The following is a 23,109-nucleotide window of genomic DNA, read 5'->3' as shown; positions in this document are numbered from 1 at the left end:
GGGAGACTGGTTGCTCGCAAAGCCCGTCTCGATACAGAGGACAACAACATTCAGTACTGTGGTGTAAATCTACATACCGGAGAGCTGATTGTACAAGAGAGGATAGACAGAGAAGGGCTTTGTGCGAAAAAGGCATCGTGCATCATAAAACAGGAACTGGTGCTGGAAAATCCTTTAGAACTTCACCGTGTTAACATCCGTATTCAAGATATCAACGATAATAAACCCACATTTCAAGAGGATTCGTTTAAGATTGAAATTCAGGAATCTGCTGTGAAAGGAGCGCATTTTCTTTTAGATGAGGCCCATGACGCGGACATCGGAGAAAATACTGTTCAGTCTTACGCTCTGCGGCAGAATGATCATTTCAAAATAAACATTAACACAAAAGATGGAGGACGAAAATACTGTGAACTAGTTTTAGACAAAGAATTAGACAGAGAGGACAAAAAGAGATTGAGCTTTTACTTACCGCATTTGATGGCGGCTCTCCTCAGAGATCAGGTACTGTAGTTATACACGTCACTGTACTGGATGCTAATGATAACGTACCAGTGTTTACTGAGACTGTTTATAAAGCAAGTCTGCCTGAAAACTCTCCTGTTGATACACTAGTGATCACAGTGAGTGCTACTGATGCAGACGAAGGGCTGTACAGTGAAATTACTTATGGTTTTAAACATGTTTCTGGTCAAAATCTGTTTTCTTTAAACCCCAAAACCGGAGAAGTGAGAGTAGCAGGAGCCGTTGATTACGAAAAGGAATCATCATATGAAATGCAGATCAGCGCCAAAGATGGTCTCGGGCTGGCATCAACTGCAACGTTAATAATTGAAATTACTGACATAAATGACAATGCTCCAGTGATTTATCTAAAATCTCTGACCAATCCCATACCTGAGAACGTGTCACCTGGTACAGAGGTGGGCATCATTAATGTGCAGGACAGAGACTCTGAGAATAACCGACATGTCCGCTGCTCCATTCAGCAAAATATTCCTTTTAAATTGGTTCCTTCTATTAAAAACTATTATTCTCTGGTGAGCACAGGACAACTGGACCGTGAAGTGGTGTCTGATTACAACATTACAATCAGTGCCACTGACGAGGGCTCTCCTCCTCTGTCCTCGTCTAAAAGTGTTCAGTTATCTGTAGCTGACATCAACGACAACCCACCTGTGTTTGAGGAACAGTCTTACAGCGCATATGTGAGTGAGAACAACAAACCTGGCTCCACTTTATGTTCCGTCAGTGCTCGAGACCCCGACTGGAGACAGAACGGTACCGTGATTTATTCTCTGTTATCTGGTGAGGTGAACGGTGCCCCGGTGTCCTCGTATGTGTCTGTGAACGGAGACACGGGTGTGATCCACGCTGTGAGGTCGTTTGATTATGAACAGTTCAGGAGTTTCAAAGTGCAGGTGATGGCGAGAGACAACGGTTCTCCTCCTCTGAGCAGCAACGTGACCGTGAGTGTGTTCATCTCGGATGTGAATGACAACTCTCCTCAGATTCTGTACCCCGCCCCGGAGGGCAACTCGTTCATGACCGAGCTGGTCCCCAAAGCTGCTCACGGAGGCTCTCTGGTGTCCAAAGTGATCGCGGTGGACGCGGACTCCGGTCAGAACGCCTGGCTGTCGTATCATATCGTGAAATCCACTGATCCGGGACTTTTCAGTATTGGTGTCCACAGCGGAGAGATCAGGACACAGCGGGACATTTCTGAATCTGACAGCATGAAACAGAATGTGATTGTGTCAGTGAAAGACAACGGACAGCCCTCTCTGTCAGCTACCTGCTCCATGTATTTGCTGATTTCTGACAACTTGGCTGAGGTGCCAGAACTGAAAGATATTTCTTACGATGAGAAGAATTCCAAGCTGACCTCTTATCTGATTATTGCACTGGTGTGTGTGTCCACCTTCTTCCTGACCTTCATCATCATCATCCTGGGTGTGAGGTTTTGTCGCAGGAGAAAGCCCAGACTGTTGTTTGATGGAGCAGTTGCCATCCCCAGCGCTTATCTCCCTCCTAATTACGCAGATGTTGATGGCACAGGAACTTTACGCAGCACTTACAATTATGACGCCTACCTGACAACAGGTTCTCGGACCAGTGACTTCAAGTTTGTGACTTCTTACAATGACAACACTCTGCCTGCAGACCAGACTCTGAGGAAGAGTCCATCAGACTTTGTTGATGCTTTTGGAGAGTGTGATGATTCTCCAGAGGTAAGGACCATTTCAATATTACTTCAACAGCTTAAAGTATCTTCAAAATGCTACCATGCAGTACTTAAAAAAAACTTATTGTTTGTGTGGTTCCCATTTGTTTTTATCGTGATCTGTATTTACATGATCGTGCCTAAATACTTTTAACTTAGCTCTTCAGCAGCACTCTGCACCTTTTGATACATTGAAAAAAATGTGTGCTTACATAATTTCCTTCGAAATCCTTTTGCTGGAAAAATATCAAATATTGTCTGTCTTTGGCACTGAACTGTATCATTACTTCATGTTTTTTTTTCGTACTTTGTTTTCGTCGTTTTTCTTAAGTTTCTTTTTACTTTATATTTGTGGGTTTTCTTTCATACTGCAATTTTCCGAGTTGATTGAGATTTTTGGATGTGATCAGATTGTGGGTTCTATGTTACATAATTGTCAGAGCCCTTCTGAAATGATGCTCAGTATGGAATTTTTTTTCTTGATCATGAGGCTCTTCATTTGTTCTGAGTGGCTTCATGTGTTCGAGGTGGTCTTAGGAGACGATTGTGTTCTGCTTCAATTCATTGTGGTAGTGTTTGTTTTTTGTTTGCTTTGTGATGCGCTCTCGTCTTTCTCAAGTTTTAGTGCAATTTTGTGTTTATGTGATTTTTTTTCCCCCACACATTCTGTTCAGCCTTATTCAATCTTAAATACTGCTCAAAACTTAAAGAAGTTCTTTGGGATGTTGCACTCACAACTAGGTTTTTTTTTCTCTTTTTAGATTATGATACCACATCTATTTGTTCCAATATTAAAAGTCACATGTTATTCAGTAGATCTGAGTTCTTTGGGGGAATATTGCAGAGGATGTCATGTTCCTATTCAACTTTGGTATCCACTGATGATCCAGTAAATGGGTGTGTGTACTGGAGATAGTGGGATAAAGAGTAAGAGAGGATCATTTATTTACTCACATGGAAGATATTGCCAGAGCAGAGGCTTCTATCAAAATGTATGTTTTTTTGTTGTTGTTTTTTTTAAAAACTCAAATGTTACCTTATTTGTAGCATTAACTGTTGTCAGTGTTGTTTTGGGGGATTTGCGACAACTTTTGGTCTGCCACTCAGAGTATGCCAATCGTCAGAAACAGTAGCACTGCTCTATCTGAATCAAAATAATCTTCTGTCACAGATGTTCACTTAAACTGCAATAACAATGGGAATTAGAATCTTTTGTTTTTCATCAGGGTAGATTGGAGAATTCATACAAGGTTCACTAAGAGAGAAATACTTGCGATGTCTTTCAGCTCCTCCAATTTGTCAGATGTCTTGGCTGACAATGACTATTTCAAATGCTTCACTGCAGTTTGTCAACAGAGTAAGAACTGATTGGGATGTGGTTGTAAAGAAACAAAAACACATTGATCAGCTTGCATATTAAATTATGGTTCAGGAGATTCAATCACCAATCAAAACACTTAAGTCATATTTTATGCATCATATCTGCACAAATAAACGGTTCACAGTTTATTAAGGGATTTAGACACACAATGTATAAAAGAAAGCTGAGATATGTCCTCTCTTTTACTCAAGTTTATCTGAACTGGCCTGTGTTTTTTTTTAGTGCAGGAGGAAAGGGCAATTTTGGAATATAGTTTAGACTCTTTAAGTTCCATAGGCAAAACTTACATTAGGGGAAACCTTCACAAAAGTATATCAAAGTTTTTTACCTTTAAATGTTTGTGCTGTGTCTAGAATTTGACACTTCAAAGCTGTTTGGAGACATGTGTCTTTTTCAAAACACAGTCTTAATACTTTGGTGTTGATGATGGCATTTTTGTTCTTTTTTTAGCAATCATATATGTGGAACAGCCATTATTTATTAAGTTAATGTAATCTTACTGTGATAAAGCTGTTGTGGTGTGATATATCGGGCCTGCTGAAACCATATGTTTTTAAACAAACAATAATGGTAATCTCGAGTTGTTATACCTTCAGAAATACTCATGGTGTCAGTGTGTACCAACAAACGAGAAGTCAGGTTTATTCTCCACCCTTCTGTGACGACGATTTCACAACCTGATTCTGCTATTGTACTGCAGTTTTCAAAACGCTTCGTGATCTGACCGCAATGATGATTTGGGATTGAAAAGGAAATCAGTAATTAGACGTATGTTTAATACATTAGGACCTGTTGTGATTTTGAGCTAATAACAATGGGATACACCGCATTTATGTTGCATTGTGGCTTTACTTTTGTTTTTCTTGCCATCATCCCCGTCAATGGAGACGTGAGCTACTCTGTCCCGGAGGAGATGAAACGTGGATCTGTAATTGGAAATATCGCAAAGGATCTGGGACTTGATTTGGGAAGACTGTCTGCTCGCAAGGCTCGTATTGATGCTGAGGATAACAACGTACAATACTGCGGGATAAATCTGAATACCGGAGAGCTGATTGTCCAGGACAGGATTGACAGAGAAGGGCTTTGTGCGAAAAAGGCATCATGTGTTGTAAAACAGGAACTGGTGCTGGAAAATCCTTTAGAACTGCATCGTATTAACATCCGCGTTCAGGATGTCAACGACAATTCACCACAGTTTAAAGCGGAATCACTGAAATTTGAAATTCGGGAGTCGGCGGAGAAAGGTGCACGTTTTCTTCTCGGAGAGGCACACGATGGAGATATCGGAGAAAATGCGGTTCAGAGCTACTCACTTCAGCAGAACGATCATTTCAAATTAAACATGAACACAAACGCAGGTGGACGAAAATACTGTGAACTAGTCTTAGACAGGAAATTGGACAGAGAGGATAAAAAAGAGATTGAGCTTTTGCTTACCGCACTCGATGGCGGCTCTCCTCAGAGATCAGGTACTGTAGTCATACACGTCAGTGTACTGGATGCTAATGATAATGTACCAGTGTTTACTGAGACTGTTTATAAAGCAAGTCTACCTGAAAACTCTCCTGTTGATACTTTAGTGATCACAGTGAGTGCTACTGATGCAGATGATGGTTTGAACAGTGAAATTACTTATGAATTTGATCATGTTTTAGACGAAAATAGCGACGTGTTTTCTTTAGATTCTGCAAGAGGAGAGGTGAGAGTAGCTGGAGCTGTTGATTTTGAGAGAGTGTCATCATATGAAATGCAGATCAGTGCCAAGGATGGTCTGGGATTAGTTTCATATGCCACGTTAATGATTGAAGTTACCGACATAAACGACAACGCACCAGTTATACATTTGAAATCCCTGACCAATCCCATACCTGAGAACGTGTCACCTGGTACAGAGGTGGGCATCATTAACGTTCAGGACAGAGACTCTGAGACTAACGGAAAGGTCCGCTGCTTTATTCAGCAAAATGTCCCTTTTAAATTAGTTCCTTCTATTAAAAACTATTATTCTCTGGTGAGCACAGGACAACTGGACCGTGAGGTGGTGTCTGATTACAACATTACAATCAGTGCCACTGACGAGGGCTCTCCTCCTCTGTCCTCGTCTAAAAGTGTTCAGTTATCTGTAGCTGACATCAACGACAACCCACCTGTGTTTGAGGAACAGTCGTACAGCGCATATGTGAGTGAGAACAACAAACCTGGCTCCACTTTATGTTCCGTCAGTGCTCGAGACCCCGACTGGAGACAGAACGGTACCGTGATTTATTCTCTGTTATCTGGTGAGGTGAACGGTGCCCCGGTGTCCTCGTATGTGTCTGTGAACGGAGACACGGGTGTGATCCACGCTGTGAGGTCGTTTGATTATGAACAGTTTCGGAGTTTCAAAGTGCAGGTGATGGCGAGAGACAACGGTTCTCCTCCTCTGAGCAGCAACGTGACCGTGAGTGTGTTCATCTCGGATGTGAATGACAACTCTCCTCAGATTCTGTATCCCGCCCCGGAGGGCAACTCGTTCATGACCGAGCTGGTCCCCAAAGCTGCTCACGGAGGCTCTCTGGTGTCCAAAGTGATCGCGGTGGACGCGGACTCCGGTCAGAACGCCTGGCTGTCGTATCATATCGTGAAATCCACTGATCCGGGACTTTTCAGTATTGGTGTCCACAGCGGAGAGATCAGGACACAGCGGGATATTTCTGAATCTGACAGCATGAAACAGAATGTGATTGTGTCGGTGAAAGACAACGGACAGCCCTCTCTGTCAGCCACCTGCTCCATGTATTTACTGATTTCTGACAACTTGGCTGAGGTGCCAGAACTGAAAGAAATGTCCAACTACGATAACAATTCCAAGCTGACCTCTTATCTGATTATTGCACTGGTGTCTGTGTCCACCTTCTTCCTGACCTTCATCATCATCATCCTGGGTGTGAGGTTTTGTCGCAGGAGAAAGCCCAGACTGTTGTTTGATGGAGCAGTTGCCATCCCCAGCGCTTATCTCCCTCCTAATTACGCAGATGTTGACGGCACAGGAACTTTACGCAGCACTTACAATTATGACGCCTACCTGACAACAGGTTCTCGGACCAGTGACTTCAAGTTTGTGACTTCTTACAATGACAACACTCTGCCTGCAGACCAGACTCTGAGGAAGAGTCCATCAGACTTTGCTGATGCATTTGGAGACTGTGATGACTCTCCAGAGGTAGGGGCACTTTTTCACTATTACTAAAGCAGCTTTTAGTGTCTTCACAAGACGGCACTGCAGTAATTCATTTTGCTTTCCTGACTTTTATTTATTTATGATACGGATTCGTGTTCAGAGTGATCATGAAATTACATGATGGTGTCGTTGCTTTCGCTCTTCAGCCAGACTGTGATGTTGTGACCTCACCTCACATTGAAAATATTGTTTCCTCACGTGATTTCTCTTTAGCTGTATTCAGGAAAGCATTTCAAATGATGTCTCAGCCCCTGAAAAGCAACTGTGTTTCGCTGCCTCATGTTTTTTCACGTATACTTTTCTTCGTTTAGCCTTTCTACCCAATACTCTTTTCCTTAATTAGTTCTATCTTGGTGGATTATTTCAATATTACATTTATCTAAACTCTTTGCTAAATTTTATTCTGATGAGGCTGTGTGTTTCATGTGATCATCGGAGCCCTTTCTAAAATGATCCCCAGAAAGGCCTCTTTTGTATATGTGTCATCATTAATCAGAAGTCAGTGTGACAACACAGTGAGTCTGTCTCTCGGTTTGTTCTCTCTGATAATGGCTTCAAGTATGTTTACTGGTCTTCGGTCAGGATAGTGTCTGAGGAAACGTCCTTCAAACTTTGCAGATGAGTTTGGAGATTGTGAATCTTCTCCTGAGATAGGAACATGTGTCACATATAGTTTAATTTATTTAGTATTCAAAGATCCTGACTCTTCCGTCATCAATAGTTGACTCCTTCTTTGATCCCATTTCTATTGTTACAACGATTTCAGTAACCTTGGATACTTAGTTGTTCAAATTATCCTCTATACATTCCCGTCTCCTTAAACTTACAAGCTTTGTTGTGTTTCTTTTCAGTTTCATTTGTTCTAAATACAGACATTTCGCATAGCAGTGCACTATGAGTTCTATCTCGTGATTTCATCCACTTCGTGCAGTTGTAACGGTTGAAATGTATTATATTTTTTTCAGCAACAGTGACATCAGTTCTGGTTTCTGAGCTGTTCTGCAACTCTGTGACTCTGTCCTTGGTGCTGAACCACCAGCTGGCTCGAGGGATTCATTTTCAGGAGCATACAACACAAGTCTTTCATCTTTCATGTCACAGTTAATTTAATTTCTAATGAACTAATGATTACTGATTTTCCTGAGACATATTTGCTCCAGGGCTGCACAGTGGGATAGTGGTTAGCACTTTCGCCTTGCAGTAAGAAGATCCCCGGTTCAAATCCCAGCCTGGGCCTGGGATCTTTCTGCATGGAGTTTCCATGTTCTCCCAGTGCATGCGTGGGTTTTCTCCCGGTACTCCGTCTTCCTCCCACAGTCCAAAAATATGCTGAGGTTAATTGATCACTCTAAAATTGCCCGTAGATGTGAATGTGAGTGTGCTTGTGTGTCTGTCTATGTAGCCCTGCGACAGACTGGCGACCTGTACAGGGTGTCCCCTGCCTTCGCCCGAGTGAGCTGGGATAGGCTCCAGCGACCCTAGTGAGGATAAAGCGGTGTATAGAGAATGGATGAATATTTGCTCCATTTCCCTGGCCACAATGTACCTTTGTATTGCATTCAGTCTTTGATTTTTGTGAACACTGAGTGTCTGTGGGGGTCGTTGGGGTGAGGAACATTTATCCCATCACATACATCAGTTCACGTTTTAGTTATTTGTCAAATCTTTTTTCTGATAATATTTTATTATGTATCAGTAATTACTTACTTTCTTGTAACCTTACAGGTTTTCGGAGACGCTGAAGCCTTTTGTTTTCCTGCGTCACAACAGTAATATTGTAATATTTCTAGGTTTTTGCCAGAAAAACAAAAAGACAGTGGGTAGAACAACGGATGACGTTTCTTATTGAGCTTGAAATACTTTGCTATAACATGGAAGGACTTGGTTTGTAGTAAATGATTTTCAACATTTCTAAAATAGTTTGGTACTGTTCTTACTATATGATGTCCAGGTGTTACTTTATGACGAGACTGTTTAAATGCGCTTTAAAACAAGAAAGCGCGTCACTTGACTTTAAAAATATAAAACACATGTTAGCAACTCACAGCATATTTAAATATATTAATTTAACACGTTATTTTTTGTTTTGTTTTCTACATTAATGTCAAACTCGCAGAAAACTTATTCATCCATCCATCCATTCTCCATATCCTCGCTAGGGTCGCGGGAGAAAACGTATTCAGAAAACTTGAATTACTTTCTCTGAACTGTTGTATATTATTTGTACTCACGGTGTCACTATAGACCAACGAAGGAGTTGAATGTTCATTCCTCTTTGCACACCACCCATTATTTAGTTCGACCACTCTGCGTTCTGTAGTCTTCCACATCAGCCACAAACGCTTAGAAGGCACATATATTGACAGAATAACGTGTTTTGAATACTCGAAAAGCCTGTTTCACTTCGTGTGTTACCCTCTGAAGATGACTCACGGTCGGCGCGTTCCTCAAAGCTATGGCTTTGTCTTTTTCTTTGTTGCGGTGCACTACGCACACGGTGACCTGAGCTATTCGGTGCAGGAGGAGCTGAAACACGGATCTGTTATTGGAAATATCGCGAAAGATCTGGGGCTGGATCTTAGCAGATTGTCTGCTCGTAAAGCTCGTGTTGACATGGAAGGAAGCGACAGACAGTATTGTGGGATTAACCTGGGGAGCGGAGATCTTTTCGTTGCGGAAAGAATCGACAGAGAGGAGCATTGTGGAGAGAAGCCTTCGTGTGTTCTCAAATTCGATCTACTGTTAGAAAATCCACTGGAGCTTCACCGTTTGTCTCTGCAGGTGCAGGACATAAACGACAATGTACCAATATTCCCGAAGGATGTGATCAAACTGGAAATTCGAGAGTCAGCTGACAAAGGAGCTCGGTATCGTATTAATGCAGCACATGATGCAGACATAGGCCAGAATTCAGTTCAAGGCTACATATTGCAACAAAACCCACACTTCCTGGTTAGCGTTCAGACGACGAATGCTGGCAGCAAATATGGAGAGCTGGTTTTGAATAAGGAGTTAGACCGAGAGGAGCAGCAGGAAATGAAGTTATTGCTGACAGCTGTAGATGGTGGATCTCCTCAGAGATCAGGGACTGTAGTCATACATGTCGTTGTGCTGGATGCTAATGATAACGCCCCTGTGTTTAGTGAGGCTGTATATTCAGCAAGTTTAGCAGAAAACTCTCCTTTGAAAACTCCAGTTGTCACAGTAAGTGCATCAGATGCAGACGAAGGTGTTAATGGAGAAGTTACATATGAATTCAGCCGACTCCCTGATAAATCACACAAGCTTTTTTCACTCGATCAGAAATCTGGAGAAATCTTTGTGACGGGTGACATAGATTATGAAGAGGGATCAAAGTATGAGGTGGTTGTTGAAGCCAAAGATGGTTATGGCCTTACATCAGAAGTGAAAGTCATTATTGACATCACTGATGTAAATGATAACGCTCCAATAATATATTTGAAATCCCTGACTAACCCCATCCCTGAGAACGTGTCACCTGGTACAGAGGTGGGCATCATTAACGTTCAGGACAGAGACTCTGAGAACAACCGACAGGTCCGCTGTTCCATTCAGCAAAATGTTCCTTTTAAATTAGTTCCTTCTATTAAAAACTATTATTCTCTGGTGAGCACAGGACAACTGGACCGTGAAGTGGTGTCTGATTACAACATTACAATCAGTGCCACTGACGAGGGCTCTCCTCCTCTGTCTTCGTCTAAAAGTGTTCAGTTATCTGTAGCTGACATCAACGACAACCCACCTGTGTTTGAGGAACAGTCGTACAGCGCATATGTGAGTGAGAACAACAAACCTGGCTCCACTTTATGTTCCGTCAGTGCTCGAGACCCCGACTGGAGACAGAACGGTACCGTGATTTATTCTCTGTTATCTGGTGAGGTGAACGGTGCCCCGGTGTCCTCGTATGTGTCTGTGAACGGAGACACGGGTGTGATCCACGCTGTGAGGTCGTTTGATTATGAACAGTTTCGAAGTTTCAAAGTGCAGGTGATGGCGAGAGACAACGGTTCTCCTCCTCTGAGCAGCAACGTGACCGTGAGTGTGTTCATCTCGGATGTGAATGACAACTCTCCTCAGATTCTGTATCCCGCCCCGGAGGGCAACTCGTTCATGACCGAGCTGGTCCCCAAAGCTGCTCACGGAGGCTCTCTGGTGTCCAAAGTGATCGCGGTGGACGCGGACTCCGGTCAGAACGCCTGGTTGTCGTATCATATCGTGAAATCCACTGATCCGGGACTTTTCAGTATTGGTGTCCACAGCGGAGAGATCAGGACACAGCGGGACATTTCTGAATCTGACAGCATGAAACAGAATGTGATTGTGTCAGTGAAAGACAACGGACACCCCTCTCTGTCAGCTACCTGCTCCATGTATTTACTGATTTCTGACAACTTGGCTGAGGTGCCAGAACTGAAAGAAATGTCCAACTATGATAACAATTCCAAGCTGACCTCTTATCTGATTATTGCACTGGTGTCTGTGTCCACCTTCTTCCTGACCTTCATCATCATCATCCTGGGTGTGAGGTTTTGTCGCAGGAGAAAGCCCAGACTGTTGTTTGATGGAGCAGTTGCCATCCCCAGCGCTTATCTCCCTCCTAATTACGCAGATGTTGATGGCACAGGAACTTTACGCAGCACTTACAATTATGACGCCTACCTGACAACAGGTTCTCGGACCAGTGACTTCAAGTTTGTGACTTCTTACAATGACAACACTCTGCCTGCAGATCAGACTCTGAGGAAAAGTCCATCAGACTTTGTTGATGCCTTTGGAGATTGTGACGCTTCTCCTGAGGTAGGGGCACTTTTTGTGTCACTAAATAATTTATCGTTGTCGTGACAAGGGCTTTGACATCCACCTGTGTGCCATTATAGGTGTCTTTTTCAGTAAGGGAGCATTTTTCGAAATCAGTCATCTGATCCCCTGTACTTTATTTGGATCGAGTTTAATTCTCATGCGTATTTAGATATTTTTTCTGTTTTGCATAATTAGTTTCATTCTAAACTCTTTTTTTCAGTAACTGTGCCACAGGTCTATTTTGGTGTTCACATTGTCATATCCATGTGTTCTCGTTTGGTATCAGTCTAGGAACAGGTAGGCTGATCATGTTTTGACCTTTTTGTATTTTCAGGAGATTTGGAAGTCTGCCCACAATACACACCTCATTTCCATGGGAAAGTATGAGGCACACGGCAACAAGCATTTTCTAAAGATTATTTATTATTTTTATTTATTTATTTATTTCGAACGTCAAATATGAAGTGACCAACACTTTTAGTCACTTCACCTTCTTACATATTCGAAAAGGAGTAAGTAGAAGTACTTAGTACTTATATACCCTCACCCCTTTGCACAAAACTAAAAACATCTTAAAATATATATTAAATCAGATTTTAACATAGATCAGCATTTACTAATAACACAATTCGGAAAAAAAAAAACAAAATATATATATATATGCATTTGTTAATGGATCATGACCAACTATTTCTTTTGTTCATCCTTTTTGTACTTTTCCAAAATCATATTTCTATAACTTTTTTTAAATTGCAAAATGTTCTTACACGATTTAATACCTTCATTAAGACCATTCCACAGATGTGTCTAGCTATGGATATAGTTTGGTTGTGTTCATGGAAATTTTATGTTTTGGCTTGATTCTACAATGAAAATGTTTTTTTTAATGGTTGTGACTCCAATGAAATTATACAGGGTAAATACAATGGCTTTTTAAAACAAATCTTTTTTCATTTTTGTTCCATTATTTTCACCACCAACAGCTGAGTGAATGTTGAGCCTATGTCTCTGTTGTGAGAAACGTTCTGTCCATATGCACACTTTCTGCCACAGCTGCTTTCATGCAGTTCATAAATGCTTGATTCATTGAAATTCAGAGAAAAAAGTCTCTGGTAGTAACATCATACAGTCAGAGATTAACATCAAGTGTTGTCATCGAAACTATTCAGTGAGGGTTTAACATATTTGTTGGTGGCATGGCTGCTGATGCTGTGGTAGTTGTTTGCTTGTGTAGTATTTTTTCTAAGATGCCCCCCTATGTAAAATGATAACTATGCATACATGAAAAACTTACCCTTCTTTATTCCATTGTGTCCTGCAGTCTTTCACATGAAGTAAATTCCTTCATATTCAATAGTGTGTGATTGTCCAGGGTTTTCTTTTCATGTGAGTCTAGGTTTACCTTAATGTTTTCTGACAATAGATTTTGTTGAGCAGTAATTCCTTATTTTACAGACACATTACATGACAATAATTATGCACATTAAGTGCAAGAGAGTCCAACAATGTGTCCACAGAGTAGTTTGAAATGATGCTTAAGTTCTATCCTGACAGTTAGTGTTTTATTTGATGCATTTCTACTGTTATGACCTAAAACATTACTTTCTAATCCTATTTTAGTAACATTTAGTCAATTATTATTGACAATCAAAATTATTTAAAGGTTACTGGACTTAAGCGTACATTGCCAAAGATTAATCACGGCTAACAGAACGGTGTCTGAAATATTGTCCTGTGGTTTTGATGTTTAAGTGCTTAATATTTCGTTTGCTGAAGCTCTTTAAGCAAAATACTGGCAAAATGTGTCTCATACAAATTGATCTTTCACTGCAGTGCATTGACTTACAGTTTGAAACAGCTTGTTATTCTTTTAAATGCATGCATCAGTTTGGCTAAAAGGCTGTAAAAGTCAGTGATCATGCTTTCAGTTCAACCTTGGTGGTTGAACTGCAGCAGCACATTTCTTTCTTTTCTCACTCAAGTTTGCTGTGTTTCCTCGCAGTATTATGAAAGCAATAATACGTTTTCCACATATTCATATTTTGCTAAATAATTAATTCAGGACTATTTCCCACTGTGAGCAAAAGAAGGTATATATGAAGAAAGATAACATTTCTCTTTGCTATGCTTGATCATTGCTCACCAGTCGGGTGTGAAGTTATAGAAAGTGCAGAACCAAAGAATATAATGCTTTCTTTTTGATAATGGCTGATACAGGGTTTTGTGACAGAAGTTACAATGCAACATGTGTCATTTTGAAATATACAGAAAATCAACAAGGGTTTAGCAGCATATGGCGCCTTTTAACATCAGACATAGTATAGCGTATGTGCTTTGGCAAAGTTGTTTAGTAACAGAGACCCATTTCACTCAATTAAACTTTTAAATGATGGTTATCCATCACAACTTGGTCAACTATATTATATTTCTTCTTATCAATCATTGCAACATAATCCCAAAATAAGGCCTGCTAACAGGTTGCATGTATTAAATGTGCAAAGGAACTGCGTTGTTATACCTCAACAAATACTCATGGTGTCAGTGTGTACCAGTAAACGTGAGACAACCATTCTCCACCCTTCTGTGCCAGCGAATTCAGTTCATGCTGTTGTTTTGCAGTTGACAAACATCCTCTTCGTGCATGCCTGCAGTCTGACAGTTTTTAGTGGATCTTTTATATATTTTACCTTGTTGGTAATGTTTTAACGTCTGCGTGCTCTTTCTCGCATTAACAATGGGATACAGTATATTTGCGCTGCACTGCGGCCTTGCTTTTGTGTTTCTTGTCCTCCTCCCCGTCAATGGAGACGTGAGCTACACTATCCCGGAGGAGATGAAACGTGGATCTGTAATTGGAAATATCGCAAAGGATCTGGGACTTGATTTGGGCAGACTGACTGCTCGCAAAGCCCGTATTGATACAGAGGACAACAGTGTGAAGTCTTGCAGCGTAAATCTCAACACCGGCGAGTTAATTGTACAAGAGAGGATTGACAGAGAAGGGCTTTGTGCGAAAAAAGCATTGTGCGTTGTAAAAGAGGAACTGGTGCTGGAAAATCCTTTAGAACTGCATCGTATCAACATCCGCGTTCAGGATGTCAACGACAATTCACCACAGTTTAAAGAGGAATCACTTAAAATTGAAATACGGGAATCGGCAGTTAAAGGTGCCAGTTTTCTCCTTGATGAGGCACACGATGGAGACATCGGAGAAAATGCCGTGCAGAGTTACTCACTTCAGCAAAATGATAATTTCAAACTAAATGTAAAAGCAAAGGGCAGTGGGCGGAAATATGGTGAACTAGTTTTAGACAAAGAATTAGACAGAGAGGATAAAAAAGAGATTGAGCTTTTGCTTACCGCATTTGATGGAGGCTCTCCTCAGAGATCAGGTACTGTAGTTATACACGTCACTGTACTGGATGCTAATGATAATGTACCAGTGTTTAGTGAGACTGTTTATAAAGCAAGTCTGCCTGAAAACTCTCTGCTAGATACTGTTGTTCTCACAGTGAGTGCTACTGATGCAGATGAAGGAGTGAATGGTGAAGTTACTTATGGATTTGATCATGTTTCAGATGAAAACCAAGTTTTTTCTCTTAACCCCAAAACAGGGGAAGTGAAAGTGGCTGGAGCTATTGATTACGAAAAGGAATCGTCATATGAAATGCAGATCAGTGCTAAAGATGGTTTGGGATTGGCCTCATATGCAACGTTAATAATTGAAATTATGGATGCAAATGACAATGCTCCAGTCATATCCCTTAAATCTTTGACTAATCCCATACCTGAGAACGTGTCACCTGGTACAGAGGTGGGCATCATTAATGTGCAGGACAGAGACTCTGAGAATAACCGACATGTCCGCTGCTACATTCAGCAAAATGTTCCTTTCAAATTAGTTCCTTCTATCAAAAACTATTATTCTCTGGTGAGCACAGGACAACTGGACCGTGAGGTGGTGTCTGATTACAACATTACAATCAGTGCCACTGACGAGGGCTCTCCTCCTCTGTCCTCGTCTAAAAGTGTTCAGTTATCTGTAGCTGACATCAACGACAACCCACCTGTGTTTGAGGAACAGTCGTACAGCGCACATGTGAGTGAGAACAACAAACCTGGCTCCACTTTATGTTCCGTCAGTGCTCGAGACCCCGACTGGAGACAGAACGGTACCGTGATTTATTCTCTGTTATCTGGTGAGGTGAACGGTGCCCCGGTGTCCTCGTATGTGTCTGTGAACGGAGACACGGGTGTGATCCACGCTGTGAGGTCGTTTGATTATGAACAGTTTCGGAGTTTCAAAGTGCAGGTGATGGCGAGAGACAACGGTTCTCCTCCTCTGAGCAGCAACGTGACCGTGAGTGTGTTCATCTCGGATGTGAATGACAACTCTCCTCAGATTCTGTATCCCGCCCCGGAGGGCAACTCGTTCATGACCGAGCTGGTCCCAAAGCTGCTCACGAAGGCTCTCTGGTGTCCAAAGTGATCGCGGTGGACGCGGACTCCGGTCAGAATGCCTGGCTGTCGTATCATATCGTGAAATCCACTGATCCGGGACTTTTCAGTATTGGTGTCCACAGCGGAGAGATCAGGACACAGCGGGACATTTCTGAATCTGACAGCATGAAACAGAATGTGATTGTGTCCGTGAAAGACAACGGACAGCCCTCTCTGTCAGCCACCTGTTCCATGTATTTGCTGATTTCTGACAACTTGGTTGAGGTGCCAGAACTGAAAGAAATGTCGAACTATGAGAACAATCCCAAGCTGACCTCTTATCTGATTATAGCACTGGTGTCTGTGTCCACCTTCTTCCTGACCTTCATCATCATCATCCTGGGTGTGAGGTTTTGTCGCAGGAGAAAGCCCAGACTGTTGTTTGATGGAACAGTTGCCATCCCCAGTGCTTATCTCCCTCCTAATTACGCAGATGTTGATGGCACAGGAACTTTACGCAGCACTTACAATTATGACGCCTACCTGACAACAGGTTCTCGGACCAGTGACTTCAAGTTTGTGACTTCTTACAATGACAACACTCTGCCTGCAGATCAGACTCTGAGGAAAAGTCCATCAGACTTTGTTGATGCCTTTGGAGATTGTGATGCTTCTCCTGAGGTAAGAACTGCTCTCAGTGCTTTGCTTGAATTATTTGCAACCCGATGATCCAGGCAATGCCTTAAGAAGTAATTCGTGTTATTTGTTCTTGTAGTCTTGTCTTTTCTAATGAAGATTTTAGACGTGATATATGTGTAAATTGAAGTCACTCGGTATAGGTGCATTTCCCGTGTAAGCTTCTTCTTCAATGAAAAGCCATTATTTTTTGAAGTCAAAAGGTCATAGAAAAGTTCGACAAGCAGCGAGTGCACCTTTTTCAAACTCGTTCTTCTCTTCAGCAGAGGTTGTTAAGTTTTAACTGCTCTTTCTATAAAATTGGTTTATCATTTACCAAAGCATCATTTTCTCAGCCTGTCTTGTCAGTTAAGCTGCAGCTTGTTTTTGCAACTCTGTCCATGGTGCTGAACCCCGTAGTTGCTCTTGTGATATATTTTGAGGTGCAAGTTACCTCTGTGTTTTATATCGTTATTTTTTAAAAAGATCTTTCAAACTTTTTTAGACTACAGTTAAAAATTCAACATTGTTTTGTTTTCTTTTTTCTTTTGTAGACATGTGTTCCTTGTCTTGCAATTAATCTTGTAGAGTTAAAAACAAGCAAACAAAACACGGGAATTGTCCACATATTTCATTGTTTAATTTCATGGTTGATAGTGAAACTCAGTATCCAAATACAACTATTTAATTGGACCATTTATGTTAAATAACAAACTAAATCTGATTTCAACAAGGCATTTTACTCCCAGTGTGCAACATACACTGACGTTGTCCTCTTTTTGATTTCTCTTCGCTTGTATTCGTCATATATATTTAGACTGGGTCATGTGACTTTATTGATCTTTGCACAAGCTTCATAGATCTGGTGAGGTAAGACCAGGTTGGCACATCGAATTAGATTTTCTTTTATATATTGTTGTATCGGGCTGGACAGTGGGGTACTGGTTAGCACTTTCGCCTTGCAGCAAGAAGATCCTGGTTCAAATCCCGGGGTGGGCCTGGGATCTTTCTGCATGGAGTTTCCATGTTCTCCCAGTGCATGCGTGGGTTTTCTGCCGGTACTCCGTCTTCCTCCCACAGTCCAAAAATATGCTGAGGTTAATTGATAACTCTAAATTGCCCGTAGGTGTGAATGTGAGTGTGATTGTTTGTCCGTATATGTAGCCCTGCAACAGACTGGCGACCTGTCCAGGGTGTCCCTTGCCTTCGCACGAGTCAGCTGGGATGGGCTCCAGTGACCCCAGTGAGGATAAAGCGGTGTATAGAGAATAGATGGATGGATCTCAGCTGAGGCCTTTCTGTGATGCGTTTGCACGGTCTCTGTGCCTACTGTTGCATTGATTGTGAATGGAATGAGAGTGCATGTCACATCACACATCATTACAGTTTATTGGTTCCTCGCAAATGCTCTCTCTCTCTCTCGCTCTCTCTTTCTCTCTCGTCAGCAATATTTTGTAAGTTCTGATCTTTTCTCGTGTTTTGGACTTTTTCAGTGTCTGTTGCTGTCTTTACACTTTACAGAAGTTGCGATTGGTTTCTCGATTCATCAGTCTCCGACGTTGCATTTAGATCAGTTGTCAGAACATACCCTATTCACGAGATTATTCAGTGCAGAAGTTTATAGTTTTCCATCAGAGATATTGTTTACAGTGGATGCAAGACAAAATGTTGCTTGTTACATTCTGTTTGAAACAATTTTCACATTTTGAAATCACTGAGGAAACTCTTTTCAGTACAACTATTCCAACAGTAAATCATTTTAGGCCTAAACTGTGTTGTGTTATTAAAGTGTATGTAATGTCATCCGATAATTATGATTTCACTATACTTCTAAAATGCCACTTCACAGTGATGATAATTATGAGACTGTTGCTAACAATAGTGGTAAGAATTTTATCTGTGCACTGTTATTTCTGTATTCCACTCACGGTGTCGCTATTCGCCAGTCTATCAGAAGCATTTCCACTCCACCCTCTTGTGTGTGGACTGGTGAAAGGGTATTTTTTCATTTCAGTTGCTCTTGTTCCTTGGCCGCAGCGAGGCTAACTGTGGAAAGCTGACAATTTTCTTTTGACTAAACTGCAGTCCTTATTGAAGCTGAAATCTAACTGAGGACTGCTGTTGTGTCCCAAACGCACGGCCACAATGGCGCGCCAAGTGAGCTGCTTTCTTTTCTTTTTGTTGTGGTACACCACGAATGGTGATGTGAGCTATTCATTCCAGGAGGAAATGAAGCGAGGATCTCTTATTGGGAATATTGCGAAGGATCTTAAACTAGACTTGAGTAATCTGCCTTCCAGAAATGTCCGTGTTGATGCCGCAGGGAATCGCAAACGGTATTGTGACATCGATCCCAGCACCGGAGATTTAATTGTTGCTGAGCGGATCGACCGAGAGGAGCTTTGTGGAGAAAAGCTGTCGTGTGTCATAAAACGCGATCTTGTGCTGGAGAACCCACTCGAGCTGCATCCTCTCAGTCTACACATTCAAGATATCAACGATAACTCGCCTCAATTCAACGAAGAACTGATCAATTTAGAAATCCAAGAATCTGCAGACAGGGGTGCTCGTTTTGTGATAGAGGAGGCGCACGATGCGGATGTAGGACAAAATTCAGTTCAGCAGTACAACCTTGAAAAGAATGATAATTTCATTCTGGCTGCTAATGGAAACACAATAGAGCTTGTTCTTGATAAAGAGCTTGATCGTGAAAAAGAGAAGGAAATTAATTTGCTGCTTACAGCTCTGGATGGTGGATCTCCTCAGAGATCAGGTACTGTAGTCATACACGTCACTGTACTGGATGCTAATGATAACGCCCCAGTGTTCAGCCAGGCCGTTTATAAAGCCAGTCTGCCTGAAAACTCTCCTTTAGGTACCGTTCTGTTCACAGTGAGCGCTACTGATGCAGATGAGGGAGTGAACGGAGATGTGAGTTATGATTTTGGACATGTATCTGAAGAGGTGAAGAAAATGTTTATGATTGACCGTAAAACCGGCAAAATAACAGTCAATGGTGAGATAGACTTTGAAACTGTTTCGACTTATGATTTACGCATTAAAGCAAAGGATGGTTTAGGATTATCATCATACACGAAGGTAACCGTTGATGTCATTGATGTAAATGACAACGCACCGGTGATATATGTGAAATCTCTGGCAAATCCCATACCTGAGAACGTGTCACCTGGTACAGAGGTGGGCATCATTAACGTTCAGGATGCAGATTCTGAGAACAACCAGCAGGTCCATTGCTCCATTCAGCAAAATGTCCCTTTTAAATTGGTTCCCTCTATTAAAAACTATTATTCTCTGGTGAGCACAGGACAACTGGACCGTGAGGTGGTGTCTGATTACAACATTACAATCAGTGCCACTGACGAGGGCTCTCCTCCTCTGTCCTCGTCTAAAAGTGTTCAGTTATCTGTAGCTGACATCAACGACAATCCACCTGTGTTTGAGGAACAGTCGTACAGCGCATATGTGAGTGAGAACAACAAACCTGGCTCCACTTTATGTTCCGTCAGTGCCCGAGACCCCGACTGGAGACAGAACGGTACCGTGATTTATTCTCTGTTATCTGGTGAGGTGAACGGTGCCCCGGTGTCCTCGTATGTGTCTGTGAACGGAGACACGGGTGTGATCCACGCTGTGAGGTCGTTTGATTATGAACAGTTTCGGAGTTTCAAAGTGCAGGTGATGGCGAGAGACAACGGTTCTCCTCCTCTGAGCAGCAACGTGACCGTGAGTGTGTTCATCTCGGATGTGAATGACAACTCTCCTCAGATTCTGTATCCCGCCCCGGAGGGCAACTCGTTCATGACCGAGCTGGTCCCCAAAGCTGCTCACGGAGGCTCTCTGGTGTCCAAAGTGATCGCGGTGGACGCGGACTCCGGTCAGAATGCCTGGCTGTCGTATCATATCGTGAAATCCACTGATCCGGGACTTTTCAGTATTGGTGTCCACAGCGGAGAGATCAGGACACAGCGGGACATTTCTGAATCTGACAGCATGAAACAGAATGTGATTGTGTCAGTGAAAGACAACGGACAGCCCTCTCTGTCAGCCACCTGCTCCATGTATTTGCTGATTTCTGACAACTTGGCTGAGGTGCCAGAACTGAAAGAAATGTCCAACTATGAGAACAATTCCAAGTTGACCTCTTATCTGATTATAGCACTGGTGTCTGTGTCCACCTTCTTCCTGACCTTCATCATCATCATCCTGGGTGTGAGGTTTTGTCGCAGGAGAAAGCCCAGACTGTTGTTTGATGGAGCAGTTGCCATCCCGAGCGCTTATCTCCCTCCTAATTACGCAGATGTTGACGGCACAGGAACTTTACGCAGCACTTACAATTATGACGCCTACCTGACAACAGGTTCTCGGACCAGTGACTTCAAGTTTGTGACTTCTTACAATGACAACACTCTGCCTGCAGACCAGACTCTGAGGAAAAGTCCTTCAGACTTTGTTGATGCCTTTGGAGATTGTAATGCTTCTCCTGAGGTAGGGCATTTTTTGTGTCACTAACTTTTTGATCAGTGTCTCGAAAAAGGCATTGACATCCACCTGCGTGCATTGTTGGTCTGTTTTTCAGTAAGCAAACACGTTTCAATGTCAGTAAAATGTTCCCCTCTCCTTGGTCTCGATCAAATTTTATTCTCATGTGCACTTCGATTTTTTTGTTTTGTATTGCATAATCAGTTTTTATTCTCAATTCGTTTTTTTCTTTAACTGTGCCACAAAAGCAATATTTTTTCAAAGCAGATCTAAGTTTTTGGTGTTCGTATTGTCATATCCATGTGTTCTAGTTTGGTATCAGTATAGGAACAGGTCGGCTGATCATGATTTGGGATTATTGTATTTTCAGGAGATTTGGAAGTCTGCCTACAATACACAACTCATTTGCAAGCGAAAATGTGAGGCATGCAGCAGCATACAACATTTTTGTTACCAAGGATGTTTTACATTATGTCAGCCATTCTATCAATAAATTCGACAGTGTTTTTTTTAAGATACATTTTGAAGCTTCTCTGTGCTAACAAAAATGTTGTTGAGGTCAAGTTGGAATTGTTATTTCAGGATGGATGTGTTACATTTTTTTCTGCTTACAATATGATTTAGTGATACTGTCATTTAAGGCATTTTTTTATAATTGATGCAGTATTGTGTTCTTTTTACAATATTAAAAAATATGCAGTGATACATGTTGGAGCCCAAATTTATGTAATTTGTGCAAAATCGGTAACCTGTGTATAATCTGATTTAGTGGTAAGTTAAGTAGAAAACTTTTTTATTCTGAGTTAATATCAACCTTATCGATTTTTTCGTTTGTATTGTTATTTTTGTCGTTGGTGTGGCTATGTGCCCGCCCACTCATTATGTCCAGGTGACTGCAGCACCTGGATATATGGTGAGTGGTCGCACGGGGCCGGGAAGCTTTTTGTTCTCGGCAGCCACACAGTTTAAGACCGCTGGCGCTGATGGAGGTGAGCGTTGTTTTGTTGTTGTTGTTGTTTTGTTGTTGTTTTTTTTGCTATTTGGCCGGTTGGATTGCCGCTGCTGGTAAACGGATTCTCTTTGTTTGTCGTTTCGATCATGGAATAAATGGAAATGGAAATTCTGGTCTGGAGCGTTTGGATCTGTGTGTATCATGGACAGCGCTGGGCGTGTCTGACTGAACCTTTCTCAACCGAAAGCCTGTGCATCTTTTTTATTGGAAAAATATCGCCCTAATAATACAGATTGTGTAAGCTTAAATTTCAATCAATCAAAATTAACTGCTTGCAGTGTCCGGAAATATCAACAATATCAAATTGTTTAGTAACAATGTAACTTTAAGCACTAATCAGCCTTATCGGAGGAAACACTGTAACTAACTTGCAGTTATCAGCTTCAACATACTGAACAGCCATTTTCCATTTTTCTCAGTTGTCCATGTACTGACATTGTTAAAGACAATGTCATACCTGTTTCTCCATTAATCATCATATGTCATTGGCAATAGATGGCTTTGCTGCTAAACATTTTTGCTCTGTGCTGAACTGCAGCTATGACCCACATACAGTATATATTGAAAAATGTTATCCAACTGACTACTTTATACAATGGGGTCCAAAACACTGAGGCCACTAGTGGATACATTTATATTTTGCCTTTGTTTTTAATTTAATGCATTTCTTTCCCCAAATGATAATATCAGCATGACAAGTGAAGTGAAACTTGGATCTCTAAAAATTTAGGAATGTCTTAATATTGTCTGTTCCACCATTTTGCCTCAACAACAGGATGTACTTTACAAATCTGTGCAGAACCTGATAAAGCAGAGAATAGATTTCTGGCTTT

General features: G+C 41.7%; 1 protein-coding gene and 1 pseudogene across 1 annotated transcript; both read left to right on the top strand.

The window, feature by feature from the left end:
* Positions 1-1,182: 1,182 nt before the first annotated feature.
* Positions 1,183-22,388, top strand: LOC127535733 (putative protocadherin beta-18). Its single transcript, XM_051954340.1, has 2 exons — positions 1,183-1,960; positions 21,000-22,388. Exons 1-2 carry the CDS (start codon positions 1,425-1,427, stop codon positions 21,292-21,294), a joined length of 831 nt encoding a protein of 276 aa, XP_051810300.1. The 5' UTR covers positions 1,183-1,424; the 3' UTR covers positions 21,295-22,388.
* On the top strand, positions 14,172-16,833 carry LOC110972946 (protocadherin gamma-A11-like; annotated as a pseudogene).
* Positions 22,389-23,109: the final 721 nt, after the last annotated feature.

This window comes from Acanthochromis polyacanthus, chromosome 10 (assembly GCF_021347895.1).
Source record: "Acanthochromis polyacanthus isolate Apoly-LR-REF ecotype Palm Island chromosome 10, KAUST_Apoly_ChrSc, whole genome shotgun sequence".
NCBI classification, from domain to species: domain Eukaryota; kingdom Metazoa; phylum Chordata; class Actinopteri; family Pomacentridae; genus Acanthochromis; species Acanthochromis polyacanthus.
The sequence above is the reverse complement of the archived record's forward strand: the minus strand, read 5'-3'. Positions and strand labels throughout refer to the sequence as shown.